At 45.0% G+C, this 23,126-nt stretch overlaps 1 protein-coding gene across 1 annotated transcript; it reads right to left on the minus strand.

Moving 5' to 3' along the window:
- Nucleotides 1-9,101: 9,101 nt before the first annotated feature.
- Nucleotides 9,102-10,711, minus strand: LOC147526219 (uncharacterized). Its single transcript, XM_086630100.1, is given in 2 exon segments — nucleotides 9,102-9,844; nucleotides 9,847-10,711. Coding segments are annotated over 2 exon segments (1,608 nt in total).
- Nucleotides 10,712-23,126: the final 12,415 nt, after the last annotated feature.

A 23,126-nucleotide genomic window follows, 5' to 3' on the forward strand; every position in this document is an offset into this window, starting at 1 on the left:
CAGCTGTTCACACTCCCTTTTCTTTCTCATCCTCTTTATCGGTGTTTCCCAACTTCAGAAAAGAGCACAGGCTTAAATCATCAAGGTCAAACCTCAACTGTAGCTGTGTGTATGATGCCACAACTCCCCCTTTTTTGTTTTTCTGTGACCATTACTTGATGAACCGTACTCTGTACCGTCTGCTGGGAGCGTGACAATAGGCAGGGGGTGATTATTACTATGCATAAAAGAACTACTAGCAATATAATGTCTGCTTTATTAAAGATTTTAACCATCCTGTCAATTAAGAGCATTGATAAAGCAGAAGCTGTAGCATTAATTTGTTTTGTAAGCTAACAATCCAACTTATTCAGTGTAGTTAACACCTGTGCTATTCCAACTCCTGGTGCAAATATTGAAGCTGCAATGATTTTAGCTGGTTCCCAAAATTCTGCTCTGGAATTGCACTAGCTATCACAAGCATGCATGCTTTGCCTATTCCGGGTGTGTCTATGACTTAGGATCATGGTGGTATGACGTAAATACATTCCTAAAGTCCCTATAGTACATAGATCTCCCCTTATATGCGAAGGAATACCTTACTAAGCTCTACTATAGCCCTGCAGAAGCAGTTACTAGCATTTTGGTGTTTTGTTTGTTTGTTTGGCTATTTTTTTTTCCTCAGAATCAATTACCCTTGGGAGTACAAACAATCCTAATTTTGTGGTGGATGATCGTCCCAGCAATAATCCTCGTGCACATAAGACCAAAGACACAAGTAGGAATTAAATGCACCAACGTGTCAGTGATTACTGTTGACCAAAACATTTAGCTGCCAATATCTCTGCTTTATAGTGTTCCCAGCCCACATTGTGACACGCCTTTACTAAATCTGCAATCGTTTTTGCCTGATTTCTGACAAGATCAAGAGCTCGTTGGCAGTCTGTTTTAGCATTTTCAACGGCTAACTGGAATACCAACACATCTGCAGTAGCCGGATTTTCTGTTTATCTCTGAACTGCCATTTGTAGCTGATCAAAGAAATGCTCATAAGGTTCCTGTGCTCCCTGCCGAATGGAAGCAAAGGAAGCCTCCCCTGTCCCAAAAATCAGGGACACGTCTTAATGCTCTCGTAGCCAATTCAGTCAGCTGTTGGAAAGCCACTTGCTGTAACCCTGCCTGTGCCTGATTTTGACGAGTGACATTTTATTCATCCCAAAATATTTAGCTCTCGATTTAAGAGATTTAACACCTATAACACTTTAGCTATTGTTTCATTGGGAGATTTCCCCATCATTCCCCTTTCTTGTTTCAAAAGCATATTCTCCAAAGTACCATGTGCGTATTCTATGATCGGTTGCCCAGTAGGATTGTAAGAAATACCAGCAACATGCTCAATACTTTATGATGACAAAAATACATATGTCTGATAAGAAGTGTATGCCAAAGTTCCTGCGAGCGTAAACCACGAAGATTAACACCATTTACTGGTGGCATGGTCATATTTTAACAGCTAGTACACAATTGTACGATTGAGCGGGCTTGTTGTCGTGTTAAACCAAATTGTCACTTAATAGCGTCAGTATCCTGATGGTGGAAGTCCTGCAAGATTTTGCCTGTATTAACGAGTTTGGTACAAGAGCTGCACTCGTGAGCGGCTCAGCTCGCCTGTTCCCTTCTGCTATAGGCCCTGGAAGCGTGGTGTGCGCTCGCAGATGTACCATGGAATGTGCATGTTTACGATTTTGCAACACCGATATTAACTGTTGAAACCGCTGGAACAAAAGAGGACCAGTCACTTCCCGCGATGCCGATCGAGACGATCCAAGTTACGATGTGCTCTCTCTTGGTACAACCTGGGCCACAGGCAGCGGCCGGGCGGGGGGCGGGGCCAAGCGGCCGCTCTCCAGACGCGGCCGACGGGTGGGGGGGCAGCAGCGGCGGGGGGGGGGGGGGGGGGGGGGGCGGGTCAGCCCTCCCTCGCCTCAGCCGGGCGGGGGGGCGGGGTGACGATGAGGACTCAGCAGCCCTGTGCTGGCCCCCCCCTTGCTGTTGTTGCTGCTGTTGTTGTTGCCGCGTCTCCGTCCCTCCAGCCGCGGTTCGCTTCGTAGCAGCGGCGTTCCCGGGGCGCGGTGGGCGGCGCGGCGCGGGGGTCCGCTGTACCGACTTCGTTGGAAGAGGGGGAAAGCAATAAGTCTGTCTTTCGTTCGGGGCCCTGGATCAAAAGGATTCGATGATGACTTTTCCAGGCCGGCAGCTCTGCACAGCTCCTCTGCCGGTGGAGCCGCGGGGGAGGCAGGGATGGGGCTGCTGGCTCTGTCGGTGCCAGCGGGGCTGCCGGGGCTACCGGGGGATTCCTCCTCCGGATCTTTTTCAGGGTCCTTTACACTATGGGAGACGATCACTGTTTGCAGGGCGCGCGCTATTTCTGCATCTGCATGAACTTGGTCCATCATTAAACGCACCGCTCGATAGGTCTGTGCCATAGTCTTTGCCCCCTTCATGCCAGCCTGCACGCTTTCCCATAATTCAGACCCCACAGTTCTCCAAGCTCTCGGATCAAAGATTTGATCAGTTTCTGCAAGATAGCCGTGCCGCCTGCACCAAAATAGCAGGTCTATTAATTCTTTGCGGTCTATCTTGTGTCCTGTTGTGGACGCAATTTTCATGAACCCATCCACGGTGGCTCGTTCCCAGGCTGTCATTGCAGCATTCCCCATCCCGAACCAGACCTCGGTCTGCCTGACTCACCGGTCAGCCGTAGCGCTACGCTGTCGCCTCTCTCGGGCGATCCGCCTCTCTCGGGCTATCCGCCTCTCTCGGGCGCCGGGATGGCCGTCCTCTCTCTCGTCCGCGTTGTGGTCGTTGCAAACCCTCTCGATCACGTCGGGGTCACCAGATGCCGCGGCCGAAGACGGGGAAGCAAGACGCATCAATATGATGAGTAAAAAGGCTTCAGCTTTATTCTGTGACACTGCTCTTTTTATAGCATAGCTCGGTTCTGTGCATGCTTTCATGCGCTGTACTTAGCAAGTTAATTGGTTTAGCACTACTGTTCACGCGACAAGCACGAGTATGATATACACTGTGATTGGATAGAGATTTCTACGTTTGTTACAATATTTTAATATTTTTGCAGTTAGTATGTTTTGCTCAGCATCTTGTTTTTCATAGTTTCATCCTTCTTTCTTATCTCAAGGACAGTGTGTTTTTCATAGTTTCATCCTACCTTCTTATCTCAAGGACAGTGCTCTTTTTATATTCGCTGATATACATTTCTTACTGTTAACACTTTGGCTCCAACACAACCGCTCGCTGACTTACGCTGTGAATATGGAACAGGATGGATGGCCGGGATTTAGGCAGATTTTGATGATTTCATTAGCACTTCTAGCTGGAAGAAGCCCCTGCGACACATCTGTGCTTCTGCAGGAGTTATTTTTAGGTTGTTTTTTTAGTTAGCAGGGAGCTGCAGAAATCTGAGCGTCCTGACAATCAGTATCTTTCAGATCAGCATCTTCTGATGCTCTTTCTTGTGTTGGGGGCCCCAGAGCTGAAGGCAGCACTGCAGGGAGGGTCTCAGGAGAGCAGAGCAGAGGGACAGAATCCCCTCCCTTGACCTGCTGCCCACGCTGCTTTGGATGCAGCCCAGGACACGGTTGGCTTTCTGGGCTGCCAGCGCACATTGCCAGCTCATGGTGAGCTTCTCCTCACCCAACACCCCCAAGTCCTTCTCCTCAGGGCTGCTCTCAATCCATTCTTGAGGTATAGACAAGGCTGTTAGAAAAATGGAAACTCAATCAGTTTGGGATTAAGCAGTGATGTGCATTTGCTTGGATGACTGCAGCGGGTGATTGCTTGAGGTTGAAAACCCCCATCGGCACTGAGGTAATATTCCTTGCGTTAAAAGGCGAGATCCCACCGATCTGTCTCGCAGGTTCGGATGCCTCTGAGAAGGCAGGAGTACTGAAAAGAACTTAAAAGGGTTTTTGGCAAGCCCAGCTTAGCCAGAAATGCCGCACACCTTCTTGCGGTGACCTGAAGACCAAAGAATTGTTTCTGTGATTTATGAATATTAGTGGAAAATAAGCCATTGGGAAAGCAAACACACACATCGTGTGTCACATCTCTCGGCTGTAGTGACTCTGAAATACAGGGAGGTGATGCCTTTACCGGGATTTGGTGGGCTCATTGAGCTTTTGCTCAATGTGTTGTACCTGTGGGGCTGAAAAGTTTCTCTCCACCTTGATCCCATCGGCAGTTCCTGCTCCCAACTTCAGCTGGAGCCCCATGGCTTTCTTCTAAGGTACTAAAGAGTGACATGGATATGCCGTGGTTTAAATATTTTTTATGTCATTGTTAATATCTGCTCATGCAGCTGAATTTGAACTTGGAAAAGGAATTGCATAAGCATGAGGCAGAATAAGGCACGATTCCCAGGCATCCCAAAATGCACTGGGGAAAGTTGCAGGCTGAGGGCTGAAGGACAAGTTCAATCCAACCCCTGCTGTATCCTGCAGATGGAATAATGTTCACTGCAGTGTAAAATGATAAAAAACAAATTTCTGAGGGCGCATGCAGCTCAGCAAATAGCTTCTCTCAAATCCTCAGGTTTTCTTCGTCTGTTTTGTAAATTTTAAAAAATAGAGTCTTCTCATACCTATATAATGAACAACGATTTCATACATATCTTTGTATGGGGTGTGAGATAAATATTTCTGATATGTTTTGCTGCCAGATGATAAGCTGCCAACACCCAATCCGTTACAGACGATTTTAGCATGTATTCATTCTCTGCAAATGAGACTTAAACCAGAAGTATTGATTCCTGTCTCAAGACAGATTTTAGTCTCCGAATGATTATATTGACATTTGTCTCGGGGAAATTCGCAGTAAAAAAATAAGCACTTGCCTCCCCCTGTCAATGACAACCCCTTCTCAAAGGTTTCCAGAGGAGACAGCGGGCAGGAAAGCTCCTCAGATTTGCATCCTCAAATCCAGGGATCAGCAGTTCGAGGGATAATGTAACATCACTCCGTTTTCATAAAGGATTCCAAATCTCCAGCACTTTTATGGTCCCCCATCCCATGTATTTCAATCCAGAAACTCTGGCAGCTTCTGCTAAGTGACAAGAGTTGCCAGCTTAGCAAGAACTAGTCTGATGGTGCCTTCTTGCTTCCTCGCGTCTCTTAACCAGTCTCACATCACTGCCGTGACCCATAACTGTCTTTCCTGGTAATTGAATTGTTGTGTAGGGAGAAGGTTGGCCACTTTGTTGGCCTTCAGCCAGATCCACCTTGATGGAGATTGTAGAAGGTGAGCGTCAGGTGGCTTTCCTTTCCCCGTCTAACCTTATGTGATGTTGTATAGCTGCACTGGTTTTTATTTAAGTGGAGAAATACATGGAAGATAATCTGAAGTGGTTAATAAAGACCTTACCATGGTGGGAATCCAAAAGCAGCAGCATTTGGCTTTTACAATTAAACCCACCGGTGACAGTTTTCATCTTTAATCATTTTAGAAAACATCTCCCAAACCGTAGTTGGGAGGCCCAGATAGTGGGGTGATGCGGATGGGCACGCTGCTTCTCCAGCCATGCTGCCGTCCCCGGCGCTGGGCTCCTAAGAGTCCCCTCCAGCTCCCTCTGCAGCCACTGCCAAAACTTAAGCATTTGTGGGTGATGCACAAGGGCAAGAACCAAATAAAAGCACTCTGAATTAGCTTCTAACGGGGGCTGTCGCTTTTGTAGGGACTTTTGCAGGTCTGCCATCCCATCTAGGATGGATATCTAGGATAGGACAAGGGGCAATGACTGTAAACTGAAAGAGGGGTGTCCTGGTTTTAGCTGGGACAGTGTTAGCTCTTCTTTTTAGCAGCTAGAAGAGCTCCGTGTTTTGGTTTTGCTCAGAGGCTCGCTCTGAGAAGAATGTTGATAGCAAGTTGAAGTTTGTGGTTGGACGTGAGACTCCAAGGACTTTTCAGTGTGCCGGAGTGCAGAAGCACGGCGGGATAAGGGGGGAGCATAGCTGGGACAAGGGGGCCACGATTCCCCTTGTGATTTGTGGTGGAACTTAAGATTGAGGGCCAAACTGGCCAATTAGTATTCCATATCATGCAGCGTCATGCCCAGTATAAAACTGAGGGTCAGCCGGAAAGAAGGGCTTTTGCGCTATGGCTCTTTCATAGAATCATAGAATCATAGAATGGTTAGGGTTGGAAGGGACCTCAAAGATCATCTAGTTTCAACCCCCCTGCCATGGGCAGGGAAAGCCTCCATTACATCAGGTTGCCCAAAGCCTCATCCAACCTAGCCTTGAACACCTCCAGGGATGGGGCATCCACAACTTCTCTGGGCAACCTGTTCCAGTACCTTACCACCCTCAATGTAAAGAATTTCTTTCTTGTATCTAACCTAAATCTGCCCTCTTTCAGTTTAAATCCATTGCCCCTTGTCCTGTCACTAAACACCCTTGTAAAAAGTCCCTCTCCAGCTTTCCTGTAGGCCCCCTTTAGGTACTGGAAAGCTGCTATGAGATCACCCTGGAGCCTTCTCTTCTCTAGGCTGAACAGCCCCAACTCTCTCAGCCTGTCTTCATAGCAGGGGTGCTCCAGCCCTTGGATCATCTTCGTGGCCCTCCTCTGGACTCGTTCCAGTAGCTCTGTCCTTCTTGTGTTGGGGACTCCAGAGCTGAACACAGTATTCCAGGTGGGGTCTCACGAGAGCTGAGTAGAGGGGCAGAATCACTTCCCTCAACCTGCCCGCCATGCTCCTTTTGATACAGCCCAGGATACAGTTGGCTTTCTGGGCTGCCAGCGCACATTGCCAGCTCATGTTGAGCTTCTCATCCACCAGCACTCCCAAGTCCTTTTCCTCAGGGCTGCTCTCAATCCATTCTCCGCCCAGCCTGTACTTGTGCTTGGGATTGCCCCGACCCACGTGCAGGACCTTGCACTTGGCCTTGTTGAACTTCATGAGGTTCTCACAGGCCCATCTCTCCAGCCTGTCAAGGTCCCTCTGGATGGCATCCCTTCCCTCCAGCGTGTCCACAACACCACACAACTTGGTGTCATCTGCAAACTTGCTGAGGGTGCACTCAATCCCACTGTCCATGTCTCCAACAAAGATGTTAAATAGCACTAGTCCCAGTACTGACCCCTGAGGAACACCACTCATCACTGGCCTCCACGTGGACATTGAACCATTGACCACAACTCTTTGAGAGCGACCATCCAGCCAATTCCTTATCCACCGAGTGGTCCATCCATCAAGACCACGTCTTTCCAGTTTAGAGATAAGGATGTCGTGTGGGATTGTATCAAATGCTTTAGATAAGTCCAGGTAGACAATGTCAGTTGCTCTTCCCCAATCCATCAATGCTGTAACCTCATCATAGAAGGCCACCAAATTAGTCAGGCAGGATTTGCCCTTAGTGAAGCCATGTTGGCTGTCACCAATCACCTCCTTATTTTCTATGTGCCTTAGCATAGTCGCCAGGAGGATCTGCTCCATGATCTTGCCAGGCACAGAGGTGAGACTGACTGGCCTGTAGTTCCCTGGGTCTTCTTTTTTCCCCTTTTTAAAGATGGGGGCTATGTTTCCCTTTTTCCAGTCATTGGAAACTTCATCAGATTGCCACGACTTCTGAAATATGATGGATAGTGGCTTAGCAACTTCATCTGCCAGTTCCCTCAGGACCCGCGGATGCACCTCATCAGGTCCCATGGACTTGTCCACCTTCAGGTTCTTTAGATGGTCTCGAACCTGATCTTCTCCTTCCGTGGGTGGTTCTTCATTCTCCCAGTCCCTGTCTTTGCCTTCCGTGACTTGGGCCATGCCGCTAGAGCTCTTGCCAGTGAAGACTGAGGCAAAGAAGTCATTGAGAACCTCAGCCTTCTCCATATCCTGGGTGGCCAGGTCCCCCGTTTCCTTCCGGAGAGCGCCTACATTTTCCCTAGATCTCTTTATCACTGACATATCTATAGAAGCCTTTCTTGTTGCCCTTGATGTACCTGGCCAGATTTAACTCTATCAGGGCTTTAACTTTCCTAACCTGATCTCTGGTTACTTGGACAATTTCTCTGTATTCTCCCCAGGCTACCTGTTCTTGCTTCCACCCCCTATAGGCTTTCTTTTTGTGTTCGAGTTGGTCCAGGAGCTCCTTATTCATCCATGCAGGCCTCCTGGTGTTCCTACCTGACTTTCTCTTTGTTGGGATGCACCGCTCCTGAGCTTGGAGGAGGCGATCCTTGAATATTAACCAGCTTTCTTGTGCCCCTCTTCCCTCCAGGACCTCATCCCATTGTACTCTAGCGAGGAGATCCTTGAAGAGGCCGAAGTCTGCTTTCCTGAAACCCAGGGTTGTGAGCCTGCTGTGCACCCTCCTTGCTTCTCTAAGTATTGGACTTTCCAAGACTCGTTTTGGAGTTTTAGAAAGCAGGTATTCTTTATTGCAGCGCTGGGTGCACGGGGGATTTCTCCTCCTAGCGTGCACACCCGCCGTAGCAGTTTTCTTGTATTTATACAGACACACTCATAACCCCCTCCCCAAAAGGGCAGTCTCTCTCTCGGGAGATCATTTCCATAGTCCTCGCCTCAGGATCCGCCTCAGGCTCCTCCTTGACACGCCTCCTGGTGGTCGTGGGCAGGGGTCTTTGGGATGAAGGCCGCAGGTCTTCCTCGCTGTGTGTTTTTCACTTCTTCCCTAAATCTCTAAAATTCTTGTTTTGGCTGGGCCCGTAGAGCCAAACCGTTTCCCTGGCCTTGAGTGGACACCTGGCTGTCTCCTACTTGTTATTGCTTGAAGGCAAATGTTAGTTCTTGTTAGTCCTTATCTCTCCTCTTTGTCTGTTTTTCTCCCTATGGGTCACGAGTTACAACCTTGCCATCATTTATTTTGTCTCTCTTACCGACCTTCTTTCTGGATAGCATTCCACAGCAGGGATTAGTATTTGATAACTTCTAACATTTCACAGAGCTACTTCACAGAGCTATGTATTCCAGAGTTTTATGCAGTTTTGTGTCTACTCTTATACCTATCTATAGAAATAATAGTTAATATAGTTTTATACCTATACCTATCCCTTATCAGTCCCCCCTTTTCTATTGAATCAAGTAAATTCTTTTACTTGCGTAGGTTTCCCGACTGATATAACGCCTCGTGTATTGCAGATACCCTTTTAAACATGCACCAGACCCATACGTACAGCAGTGTTAGTAACAATATCAAAGTAACTGTCACTATTAACAGTACTGTAACAGGATGTATTAGATGATTAAAAAATCCTGTAGCCGAAGGTGACCATCCAAAAAGTGCTTCCCACCATCTATATTCTCCATCCTTTTCTACTCTTTTTACAATTTTCTTTATTTCATTTGCATCATAATGAACTGTCACCAGAGTCTTCTGTCCGCTATTTCTAATCCTTTCCAGTATTTGCATTAAACTCAGATGCTGTAACAGTTTCTTTGTCAGAGTTAGATTCGTTCCTATAGGTGTGGGTATTAACTCATAAATCAATGTATAGTCTGACTTGAGAATTTTATGGGATGTGACGGGAGCAGAATAATGGAAGTCACATCCCGTAATCCGAGTGAAATTGCAGATGCAGAAGTTTGAATGATTCTTAGTACCTACTTCCGTCTCTTCTACGAATATGGAGCTACATTTTGTCTGTAGGCATGCACAACCTTTCCCGGCATATATTATGGTTGTCTTTGAGTCAGCATCAGGGCGAATTTCAAAATGACACACCTTTTGGTCTGTATCTAGACAAATATCTTGCGCCCGTATGGTATTGCTTTCACATAGAAATCCTTGTTGTTCTCGCACAATGCAGGATTCTAGATCTACGGTTTGCCATCTGCCTCTTTCCTTTGGGCCCATGTTCTATGTTCAAAAGGATAAAGCAGGGTTCTGTCATGGTATATTCCTAAAGCTATGATGGGATGGATCACAGTTATTAGAGCATTACGAATGGTTAGTACGAAGGCTGTAACTGTATGTGTGGTGGGGTTATAAGTAAAATTTACCATATTCCACCAGGATTGAAGCTCTCTCTCTTCATTTGTGGCACCATCCCAGACTACCTTTCGGATTTCAGTGGGAAATATCCCTTCCTCTCCTTCCCTTATAATAGAGGCAGTTACTGATTGCATCCATAGTTGGGCCTGAACACAACTCAGGGCTAGCGAGACATTGGCTTGTAACCCATCGATCACGTCCACAATTATATTGTGATCTCTTATGTTTGTTTGTTGCCAGTCTGGTAAGATTTGTGATGCTAACCACTGATGAGCTCCTAAAGTCAATAACGAGGATTGTAAGGGCTGTTGCAGTTTGGACAGATCTGTAGTGACAGCGGCCAGCTTGTTCATTATCAATTCTGAGTCCATGGTATTCAGAACTCCCAATCCTGTTCCTAACAGCCCTGTCAGGTCTCTTGGCCTTTGTCTTTGAGAAATACCCTTTCTTTTTCTTAGCCAAGTAGTCCACCCTTCATAAGAGGTTCGTAAGAAAGGAGAACACAACGGTTGGATCTCTGATACATTAATTTGCATTGACAACTCTACTCTTTTGAGGGACCATTCTGGGTTGAATAACACTTGCTGCTGTCCCGTGTTTTTTATTACATACGGGCCAATCTCATAAATTTTGGGTTCGAGCTTAGGTACTGGCGTAGGTCGTGTGACAGACGTATCTCTTTTAGGATGTGTAACTACTTCAGTGGGCATTGTTGTAACCGGCTCAGCTATGGCATTTATTTTAAATTTGAATGAGAGTCCGACAGTACTATCAGCCCAGAGACAAACCACTTCAGTGGTCTGTGCTAGTGTGAAATTATGCCAACAATCTAACTCTTCTGAAGCACAGATTCTTGTGCTTTTATTTGTGGGAGTAACTGAGATAGTAATTTGGGATGCCTTTTCATGAGTGGTTCCATTTATCATTCGGCATCCTACTTTGATTTCTTCTCCTACATTTCCCTGAAGTTGGTAGATTCCTTCTACATCCTTACTCCATTCTTGTTTTAAATATTCTTGGTTCCCATACATAACCACAGTAGATAGATTTAAGTTCAAAGATGGTCCCATACTTCCTGTGGACTTAAGGTAGGCATGAGACCATGGCCAACTTGGAGTGGAAGTGTTTACCATTTCAATCATACTTATCAGAACGGTGACAATTAACATCGGGTCAGTCTTATTGTTGTTGGTCCTGTGGCTTCTGCTGTCCATTGTTCCTCAGGCGCTTTCTTCACCCGGGAGTAATGAATCCAAGCAGGTCGTTCTCTGATCTTGATCGCCGTGTAGGTTGTCAGCAATATCTGGAACGGTCCATTCCACTTCTCCTCAAGGGGGTGACCTGAAATGGTTTTAACATAAACCCAATCTCCAGGTTTGAATGTATGCACTGGAGAATCTAATCCCTGTGCCCTGGTGGACATTACTACTTTGTTTACTTCTTCCAATTGTTTTCCTAATGCTATCAGATATTGTTGTAAGCCCATTTCTCCAACTTGACTGAGATCTTGCCCTTGATACCTAGTTTGAAATGGTTTCCCATATAAGATTTCAAAGGGACTCAATTTTTCCTTAGTTCTTGGTTTAGTTCGAAGCCTTAATAAGGCAATTGGAAGGACCTGATCCCATCTCAAGTTGGTTTCTTGACAAATCTTGCTTAATTGTGTTTTTATTAAGTGATTCATTTTCTCTACCTGCCCACTTGCTTGGGGTCGATAAGGTGTATGCAATTTCCAGTCAATTTCTAAAAATTTACTAACAGATTGCACAACTTGCGATACAAAATGCGGCCCTCTGTCTGAAGAAATTACTTCAGGGACTCCAAACCGAGGGATGATTTCCCTTAGCAAAACTTTAGTCACTTCTCGGGCTTTGTTAGTTCGACAGGGAAATGCTTCAGGCCATCCGGAATAGGTATCTGTTAATACTAACAGATATCTATACCCGCCTTTTCTAGGCAATTCCGAGAAGTCTATTTGCCAATTCTGACCTGGAACACATCCTTTGTCAATGTTTCCAAACTTTACCCGGTTGTCTGCCTTTGAGTTATTCTTTAAACAGGTTTCACATCTACTAACCACATTTTTTACAGTTTGAAATAAACTTCAGGCTATTATTTGCTTAGAGAGAGAATTATATAAAGCTTCTGTTCCCCAATGAGTTTTGCCATGCTCAGTTTTTATCAACATCCATAGTATTCTAAAGGGAACTATTATTCGATTGTCCTCTACTGTTGCCCATCCTGATGGATTAACCTTAGCTTTTAAATCTTTGATAAGCTTTTTATCTTTTTCATCATATTCTACCTTTTCAGGTAGTGATAAGGATTTTTCCGGGATCAAACTTAATACCTCACCTTGTTCCGCTGCTTGCCTCGCTTTATGATCAGCCAATTCGTTACCCACCTCCTTGTCAGTGTTACCTTTTTGATGACCTTTACAATGCATGATGGCCACAGCTGTTGGAAGCTGAACTGCTTCTAAAAGTCGCAGTATCATATCGGCATGTTTAATACCTTTTCCTTGTGTAGTTAAAAGTCCTCGTTCTTTCCAGATCGCTCCATGAGCATGTACTACACCAAAGGCATACCTTGAATCTGTCCATATATTTACTCGCAGTCCTTCAGCAAGCTCCAGTGCTCTCACCAAGGCAATTATTTCTGCCCTCTGTGCAGACGTACCTTTTGGGAGAGATCTTGCTTCTATTACCTGATCAGTTGTTGTCACCGCATACCCGGCCATTCGGACTCCATTCTTCACCATGCTGCTCCCGTCTGTGTACCAGGTATGATCGGCCTCTTCCAGTGGTTCTTCTTTCAGGTCCGGTCTACTTGCATAGACAGTTTCAATTGTCTCTATGCAGTCATGTACGATGGGGTCGGTTTCCTGTTTATCACTCAGGAAAGACGCAGGGTTAACTATTGTAGATGTAACGATTTCCACATCATCCTGCTCCATCAGGATTGCCTGATATTTTAAGAATCTTGACGGTGATAACCAATGTCCGCCTTTCTGTTCTAAGACAGAAATTACTGCGTGGGAAGTATAAACGATCATTTTCTGCCCCAGGGTAAACTTGCGAGCCTCTTGAATGATTACAACGACAGCCGCCACTGCCCGGAGGCATCCTGGCCATCCTTTGCTGACTTCGTCCAATTGTTTGGAAAAATATGCTACTGCTCGCTTGTAGGGTCCCAGCTTTTGGGCTAAAATTCCCAGGGCCACTCCTCGTTTTTCATATGCAAACAGCCAAAAAAGTTTCGTCACATCTGGTAAGCCCAAAGCAGGGGCTCTCATCAGTTCTAATTTTAATTCTTTGAAGGCCCTTTTGGCCTCATCAGTCCAAATTAATTGTTTCTGATTGTCTTTCAGTAGTTCATATAAAGGTTTAACTAACAGTCCATAATTATGAATCCATAAACGACACCAACCTGTCATTCCCAGAAAAGTTCGAAGTTCCTTTACCGTAGTCGGTTCTGGAGTCTTGCAGATGGCCTCCTTCCTTTCATTTCCGAGCTGTCGTTGTCCTTTGGAAATCAGGTATCCCAAATAGATCACTTCCCTCTGCAGGATTTGGGCTTTCTGTAATGACACTCGATAACCACTTAATCCAAGGAAGTTCAATAAATTCACAGTCCATTCTTTACACTCTTCTCTCTTTTCTGTAGCTATCAAAATGTCATCCACATATTGTAAAAGAATGCCATTGCCTGGAGGCCTTTCCCAAAGTTCCAATTCCCTTGCTAATTGGTTCCCAAAAATTGTAGGGCTGTTTTTAAATCCTTGAGGTAACACTGTCCAAGCGAGTTGAGTTTTACGTCCCGAATCGGGATTTTCCCATTCAAAAGCAAATAAATTACGGCTTTCAGGGGCCAAGGTGAGGCACAAGAATGCATCCTTTAAATCCAGAACTGTGAACCATTCATATGTTTCTTTCAGACTGGTTAACAAAGTGTACGGGTTTGCTACTACTGGATACAGATCCTCCACAATTCTGTTTATTGCTCTTAAATCTTGTACTATTCTGTATTTCCCATCTGGTTTCTTTACTGGTAAAATTGGGGTATTATATTCTGACTCACATTCAACCAGTAACCCAAACTTTTGGAATTTTTCAATTGTTTCTTTTATGCCCTTTCGGTCTTCCAACCTTAAAGGATATTGTTTTATTCTAACTGCACCAGAACCAGGTTTTACTTCCACCTTTATCGGTACAGCGTTCTTTGCTTTACCTGGAATCTCAGAAGCCCATACCCCTGGATACACTTGATCTAAAATTTCTTCAATCTCTGAGGTACCCTTAGTTTGTTTTTCAATTTGGATCATAGCCAAACTTAAGACTTCAATTAATCGATCATCTTTTACTTTGAATTCTACCTTACCCTTTTCAAAAATTATTTGTGCTTCCAATTGCTCTAATAGGTCCCGTCCAAGTAAAGGTTTCGGAGATTCTGGTAAATAAAGGAATTGGTGAATCCCTACTTGTTTTCCAATCTGAAATTTAATTGGCTGTAGAAAAAAAGCCTTTTTCTGCTGGCCAGTGGCTCCTATTACAGTTACAAAATCATGATCTACAGGTATTAGTTCTTGATTCAATACAGAATATGAGGCACCCGTATCTATTAAAAATTCTACCTCCTCATTCTGGTTCCCTAGCTTTAATTTAACCAGTGGATCCGCCAGGGTAGATTCCCCAGGTCCCCGTCATTTGGCTTCAGCAACCACCTCAGGCTTTAATTTAGGGCATTCCTTTTTCCAATGCCCTTGTTTTCCACAGTAAGCACACTGATCTGATCGTAATGTTGTTTGGAAACTCCCTCGAGATCCCCGGTGAGGCCCTCCTCTGCCTCTGCCCCTGCCTCTACTTCCAGGGGGTCCTTGGGGTCCTGCACTTTGTTGTTGTAATGCCGAGATTGTCGCTGTGGCTAATGCTCTACTTAATTTTCTCCTTTCATTGCTTTCTCTGTTCCTGTACACCCTCCATGCTTCTTCAATTAATTTTTCTAAATTCCGCACTTCAGGCTCTTTTAGTTTTTGGAGTTTTCTTCTAATATCGTCTGATGACTGGCCCAAAAACAACGATACCAATTGTTGCTGCCCTATTTCAGATGAGGGGTCTAAAGTAGTATATTTACGCATTGCCAATCGTAATCTGTCTAAGAATTCCGTGGGGGTTTCGGTTTGCCCTTGCTTTACAGCATAAAGTGCTGACCAATTTACAGCCTTTGGGATCGCGTTTTCTAGTCCAAATTTTATCCAATTTTGATATTGCCTTAATGTGCGCTGGTCTGTATTATCATTCGGATCCCAGTGTGGGTCAATCAGGGGAACATACTGATCGACTCCCCCTGCCAGCGTTCCGGCTGTAATTTGAGCCTGCACTTGAGTTCGGGCTGTTTTTAGAATTAACTGTTTCTCAGTTTCAGTCATTGCATCTAACAGTATATCTATATCTTTCCAGTCTGGGTTTTGATTTTTAACTATGAATTCAAATCTTTTGGTAATTCTTAATGGATCATCTCTATAATTTTTAACCTCCTCCCTCCAATTGTCCAAATCTCCCATATAAAAAGGGACCTTAATTGTCATCGGTCCTGCCGGCCCCATAGCTTCTCTAAGTGGTGCCTGGAGAATTGGTCCTGTTTTACTACGCGTTCGGGCAGTAATCGGGGTTGATTCCCCCACTGCTGCAGGAGGTGGTGGTGGTGCTGCTGCTGCTGCAGGGGGTGATGTTGGTGATGTTGATGCAGGGGCTGATGTTGGTGTTGATCCCCCCACTGCTCCCCCTCCTGAGTTACTGTTCCCATTGTTCCCATCAGGAAACCCCATGGGTAATGCAGGAGGTGGTGATATATAATCTTCAATCCTTTCCTCACTTTCCTGATCTTTTGTTTTCAAACACCTTTCTCCAATACTACATGCTGAACAACATCGTTTCAGCTTTCCTTGTTCCTTCTTTTTATCTTTCTCTAGTGCCAAAACAAAGGGGTCTTTAGGGGCTAAATTTATACCACATTCCTTTTGCCACTCAGGATGATCTCTTAAAGTGAAAAACATATCAGCATATAACACCTCATCCCATTTTTCATTTCTTCTGAGAAACAGCATCAATTGCAATAGAGTATTATAATTCAAAGTTCCATTATTTGGCCATTTTTCCCCCTCTTCCAATTTATATAACGGCCACCACTGGTTACAGTATTTAACTAAAGTTTTCTTATTTACATTTCCTCCTGGGGGACCCCCAATATCTTTCCAATGTGCTAAGACGCATCCTAACGGACTCTTTTTAAAATTTCCCCGCTCTGTTGGTTACCCATTATTTGCTGGATTATTATTATCCCAATCCTGTTGTTACCAAACAAACAACTAGAATTAAAATTACGCCTAGATATAACCAATTATCATTAAAATAACACGTTCACTCTTATTTTCTATCGCTTCGTCTATCTCCGGCTGTTTCCCTCGCGGGAGGACAGAACCACGGATCAAGACTCCGCACTCGCTTTGTACTAAAAGTATGTCTCAGTCACACACACAGAACAAAAACAAGTCTTACAACTACAACCACAAAAAAAATCCAACCATACAATTAATACAACTCTTAGAATCACACAAACAAACACATAGAATTCAATCATTAATATTTCAGCTTCCAGAGGGTTTCCGGTGGGACTGGAATCCACAATTGTAGTCACTTAAGTGGTTTTTTTTTTTCTTTGTGTGTGTTCTTAAGGCGCGCCTTTGGTGGGACTGGAACCCACAATTGTAACCAAAGTATACCTTTAAGGCACTGGCTGCCCGGTATACGCTGTCCTGCGCAAGTCTCAGCTTACGGCTTATGGAGAGCTACCCCGAGTGGGACTGGAACCCACAATTGTAATTGCTCCCACAACTATAACCAAAGTATACCTTTGAGGCGCTAGCTGCCCGGTATACGCTATCTTGCGTACGGCTTACAGAGAGCTACCCTAATGGACCGGTCCCCAAACCAAAAGAATCAAAAAGAATACCTTCTCTAAGATGGAAGATGGTCCTTGTCTGTTCCTGCAGTGATCCGATTGAGGCGAGGAGTCCCTCCGGGGAAATCCCCGGGGGCGCCCAAGGGAGTCCTGTTCTCAGCGGGTCCTGCAGCCGAACAGAGAGGGTCCCATCTGGGTCGCCAAATCTGATACCTGAAAAGGAAATTGGACTTTCCAAGACTCGTTTTGGAGTTTTAGAAAGCAGGTATTCTTTATTGCAGCGCTGGGTGCACGGGGGATTTCTCCTCCTAGCGTGCACACCCGCCGTAGCAGTTTTCTTGTATTTATACAGACACACTCATAACCCCCTCCCCAAACGGGCAGTCTCTCTCTTGGGAGATCATTTCCATAGTCCTCGCCTCAGGATCCGCCTCAGGCTCCTCCTTGACACGCCTCCTGGTGGTCGTGGGCAGGGGTCTTTGGGATGAAGGCCGTAGGTCTTCCTCGCTGTGTGTTTTTCACTTCTTCCCTAAATCTCTAAAATTCTTGTTTTGGCTGGGCCCGTAGAGCCAAACCGTTTCCCTGGCCTTGAGTGGACACCTGGCTGTCTCCTACTTGTTATTGCTTGAAGGCAAATGTTAGTTCTTGTTAGTCCTTATCTCTCCTCTTTGTCTGTTTTTCTCCCTATGGGTCACGAGTTACAACCTTGCCATCATTTATTTTGTCTCTCTTACCGACCTTCTTTCTGGATAGCATTCCACAGCAGGGATTAGTATTTGATAACTTCTAACATTTCACAGAGCTACTTCACAGAGCTATGTATTCCAGAGTTTTATGCAGTTTTGTGTCTACTCTTATACCTATCTATAGAAATAATAGTTAATATGGTTTTATACCTATACCTATCTATAGAAATAGTAGCTAATATAGTTTTATACCTATACCTATCCCCCTATCATCATGATCGCTGCAGCCAAGGCTGTCCTTGAGCATCACGTTCCCCACCAGCCCATCACTGTTAGTGAGAACAAGGTCCAGCGTAGCACCTCTCCTCGTTGGTTCCTCTACCACTTGGAGAAGGAAGTTATCATCCATGCATTCCAGGAACCTCCTGGATTGCCTGTGCCTTGCTGTGTTGTCCTTCCAACAGATATCATGGTGGTTGAAGTCCCCCATGAGGACCAGGGCTCGTGAACGTGAGGCAGCTCCTATCTGTCTGTAGAGGGCCTCATCCACCCAGTCCTCCTGGTCAGGTGGTCTGTAGCAGACCCCTACTACTACGTCCCCTGTCCCTGCTCTGCCTTTAATCCTAACCCATAAGCTCTCAGTCGGGACCTCATTCGTCCCCAGGTGCAGCTCCATGCACTCTAGCTGGTCCTTGACATAGAGGGCAACTCCTCCTCCTCTTCTTCCCTGCCTATCCGTCCCAAAGAGCCTATACCCTTCTATTCTGACACTCCAGTCATAGGAGTCATCCCACCATGTCTCCATGATGCCAATAAGATCATATCCCAACAGGTGCGCATACGCTTCTAACTCCTCTTGCTTATTCCCCATGCTGCGCGCATTGCCATAAAGGCATTTAAGTTGGGCCCCAGATGAATCTGACTTCCTGGCTGGAGCGGCTGGAATTCCCTTCTTCTGTTCCACAGGTGCTTCCGGCATATCTTTATCATTCTTGATATTCCCCCCCCTCCCCCTTCAAATCTAGTTTAAAGCCCTGTCAAGAGCCCTGTTAGCTTTTGCGCTAAGACCCTCGTTCCTTTCGCCACTTTTGCGCTTGCTGCGCTTTTCCTCTATTGCTTTTTTTTTTTTTTTTCTCTCCCAGTACTCCCACTTTTGGAGTACTATCTCTCTCTCCCCCCCTCTATTTCGGGGCCTCGTGTTCGTCTGGGATTGCAGCTTCGGGATGAGACGTGCTTCGCATACGAGGGGGTGGTGAGCATCTACACTGTGTATTAAATCATCTGTATTAAATTGTTCTTATCTCATCCCACGGGTATCCCATTTATCCTTTAATTCTCTCCCTCATTCCTGGGGTTGGGGGAGGGTGAGTCAACGACTGGGGGGGGGGCGGTTTGGTTGCCGGAGCGGCCTAACCCACAACAAGGGGAGATTTCGATTAGATATAAGGAAGAAATTTTTCACTCTGAGGGTGGTGAGGCACTGGACCAGGTTGCCCAGAGAAGCTGTGGATGCCCTATCCCTGGAAGTGTTCCAGGCCAGGTTGGATGAGACTTTAAGCAACCTGGTGTAGTGGCAGGTGTCCCTGCCCATGGCAGTGGGGCTGGAACTAGATGGTCTTTGAGTTCCCTTCCAACCCAAACTGTTCTGTGATTCTATGATCTGGGCAAATCTAACAACCTCTTTGGGTACCACCAGCCTGCGGTTGCGTTTCGTCCCTGATTGCCGTGGTGCTTGGCAAATAAATGAAATCACACCTTATAAAGGCTCGTTTGTGCTTGCAAGTCTGCCAGCAGACCGACAATGGCCTAATTATTCCCGAAAAGTTATTCCAATGGAGCTCCCCCCCTGTGGAAATTTATTCCAGAGTGTAATGATTATTTTTTTCATATTTAGCTCAATCTGCCTCCAGATGGGGAAAAATTAATGATTTCAGATTGGGAGAGTTCATGCAGGGGTATACCAAAATAACTCTTAGGGAACATTTATTCCAACAATTATTCCGGCACATCTATTTTAGGAAATTTCCCAGTGCATGAGTGCTGCCTCCACAGGGATCATTAAAGAAACTGATTCTGAGTTTCCAAGAGTTGGGTCAGAACGGAGAAAACAAATGCAACTTCAAATTTTATTCGCTCTTAATAGAAGAATGAAATTTAATTGAAAAGATTAAAGTCAGAAGGTGAAAAAGATAAAGGGATAAAAGAGAAGGAAGCAGAACAGGTTTCTGAGGACAGAAGAATTTTTATCACCACACTTAAAATTAATCAATAATGTCAATGTTTTACATTTCCAGGGAAAATAGCTTTTTCCAATATCTCTCATTCAATGGGTTTCAAGCAAGATGTAATTAATGCAATAAATTATCTTTGGTATGAGCCTGATGTTTGTTCAGTCAGTGCTCACAGTTATGCTCATGTCAGTAGAAACTCTTTGTTCCCAGCCCAGAATAATGTGAAACATTTATTTGTATGGGAAAATCCTATGGAGTTTTTATAAACTGTAGTCAGTTAATCGATAAGTGTGAGTGCAATTTTTGCAATACTGTGATGTAAAATACAATTTTTAAAATGACACTTTTATGGGTGTGCAAAAGCATTTTTTCAGTTAACCCCCGGAAACCTTTCAGAGATGTTTTTTGTGGGCCGTTTTTTAAAACTCAAATTCAAAATTTAGTGGAGGAATTAAACCTTTCTGCTTTATTCTAGACCGTTGCTTATGGAATTTCAAAAGTAAGTCTTGTATGTTACAGATCATCTATTCTGGAGCCTCATTTTATTAAGGAGTGGAGAGTGGAGTAGAGTAGAGTAGAGTAGAGTAGAGTAGAGTAGAGTAGAGTAGAGTAGAGTAGAGTAGAGTAGGATGGGGTAGGATAGGATAGGAAAGAATGGAATGGAATGGAATGGAATGGAATGGAATGGAATGGAAAAGGGTGGAATAGGATGGAACAGAATAGAACAGAAGTGCAGATGCAGGTATGTTGTGCTGTGGATGCCCCACCATGGATCATACCCAGACGTGGGCAAGCAGAAAGGGGCTGGTCCATGCCCTCTCACCCAGGCAGTGCCCAAGTCCCACTCAGGACACGATGCCAGTGGCTTTGCATCCCCCCGGGATGTCACTGTTCTGGGATATAAACTAATCAGGCCTTGAAAAACCCCACGGTAGTTCTTGCTACTGTTTGCACTCCACGGTTTGGTGAAAACTGCCCTTCTGCACGACCGTTTGAATTCCCACGCTGGGCCGTACAGACTTCCCTCTGCATTTAAAGCTACAAAAAGTGCTCTTTTTTTTTTTTGCCTGACAATGACAATATCTTATTTCTCCAGCATTCACAGCCTGATTTTACCCTTTGATACCTTTTCAAGAGTTGGCCTGTGTGCGCGTGTGATGCATCCGCAATCTTGCGTCCTCTTAAAAGTAACAGTAGAGAGGACACTTTCCTGCAAGGACATCTCACCTTGAGTTTTCTGAGGTCAAATCCAGCCACGATGCCCTCAGTGCCAGTCGCTGACAGGGTCTGTTTGCATCCATCCAAGGGGGGTGTGAATCTGTCCCTAAATTAGGGAGGGTGAAGAAATTGCATGAGAGCATTTTATTAACGAGTCTTCAGATTTCTCGTTCTTTTCAATTTTATGCCTGGAGTTCATGACCAGGAAAGTTATGGGGCAATAACTATAGAATTATTAAAAATGAAATGAGCTTGTGCAGTGGACTTATTTTACAGTACAGCTGAGGGACAGGAGAACCTTATAACTTTATAAGGTTATAGGCTTTAAAGTGCTTTAGAACTTTTCCAGAAAGTTTTACTGTTTCATAAAAGGAAAGAAGGGAATGGAAAAAGTTTCTTTAGAGAAACATGAGTATCTAAGTGAAGAGCTTTTTAAAGAGAAAAGAAAGGAAAGAAGAGAAACAGAGAAGGAAAGTGGTGTCTGGAAGAGGAACAAGATGACTCCCTTTCTCGTCTCATTTGACTATGGATGTTCCGCTGCTGCTACAGTGGGATTTTGGACATTATTCAGCTGGATGTTAAACTCATTCGTAATGAAAAGCTCTTAGACATCACAGGCTGTCAGGTCACCCAGCTGATATTATAGGACCGAGTCCTCTGTTACATTTTAGAGCTACATCCAGCTTTGTTAGAAGACCCCACCACTCTGTTATATCTACTGTTCTTCAAGCAACTCTTCAAAATTGTGTAGATCTCTGAGAAACTTTACCCTCTAAGTTTAGCTCAAATTTCTGTTTTCTTACCTTCAATTTGTAACAGCTAAAAGCTTTAAACTTTTCTTTATCATCACTATCTTCACTCCCAATTCCTGTACTCCCCTAGACTTCTCTGTGTGGTTCCACGTTACTGAATTTGTCACGTTTGATTTCCACACCGGTATTTGCCAACTTTCATTGCAGCCTTTCCTTTTGATTCACCTCTGGAATAGATCCCCATTTACAATGGGGAATGCACTCCTTCGGTTTTTCTCTCTTGACTTTGAGCAATGTGTTTTGGTGGTCGATACTGCTCCGATAATGTGCTGGCTTCAAAGAGGATAGTGCTAGTCTTAGTGGGAATGGAGATGCTTATTGGTGGCACTTGAATTCTGTAGCTACAGTGAAAATATAAAGGATCAAAATATTGAATCCTGGAGAAAGAGAAAAGGGATACAGAGGTTTAACAACTACTTTTTTTCCAGGTATAGGCTTTAACTTTAGCTCCTAAAATTCTGAATCCATTTTTTCTAATGTGCTGAGTAAGTTGTTGAGCGTGTGGCATGCATGAGGCTCAACGAGTCCGAATGCGGTGTCTGAAATACCATTCCTTAGATGCTCAAAATTGTCAGTTGTTCTGGAAAATTGTGACCCGGAGCAGCTGCCTGAGCTCACCTCGGAAAGCTGCAGATCTGAAAACATTGACTTCTTACACATCTGTGTTTTATTTCCAGTAGCTAAAATATATTCCTTTCTCTATCTGTTAACACTCACTACTATCAGCAATGGAAGAAAACCTTGAATGATTTATTTATATACATTTGTTCTTGTTACTTGTGTGACTGGGTTTGAAATATTCCTCCTACCAGCAAGAGCATTTTCTGCCGCGGCTTCCAGACTGAGATGATATTTTGATGGACAACCAAGCAGTTATTTTCCAAAGACAGTTCGAATCAGGAGTTATAAAATGATGAGCATCACAATTTGCAGTTAGAGGAAGAGAGATGCATTTTCTTCCTCCTTGTTATGGTTTGAAGTGGGGGGGGAGGTCTGGGTGGCAGAAGCTGCCCATCACACCGGACTCCCATCCCCCTCGGGGCTTGAGCCAATCGGCGCCTCTGCGAATTGCCCTATTTACGTCGGACAAAGGAACCGGAAAGGTGTGCCTTTGCCCAGGAGCAAGGAGACGGGAGGGGGGGCACGGCCCCTGCTCCCGGCTCCCAGCCCGGGCCGGGCCCGATGCCCGCCCCGTCGAGGATGGCGGCGGCGGAGGCG

This window comes from Tauraco erythrolophus, chromosome W (assembly GCF_009769465.1).
Source record: "Tauraco erythrolophus isolate bTauEry1 chromosome W, bTauEry1.pri, whole genome shotgun sequence".
Taxonomy (NCBI): domain Eukaryota; kingdom Metazoa; phylum Chordata; class Aves; order Musophagiformes; family Musophagidae; genus Tauraco; species Tauraco erythrolophus.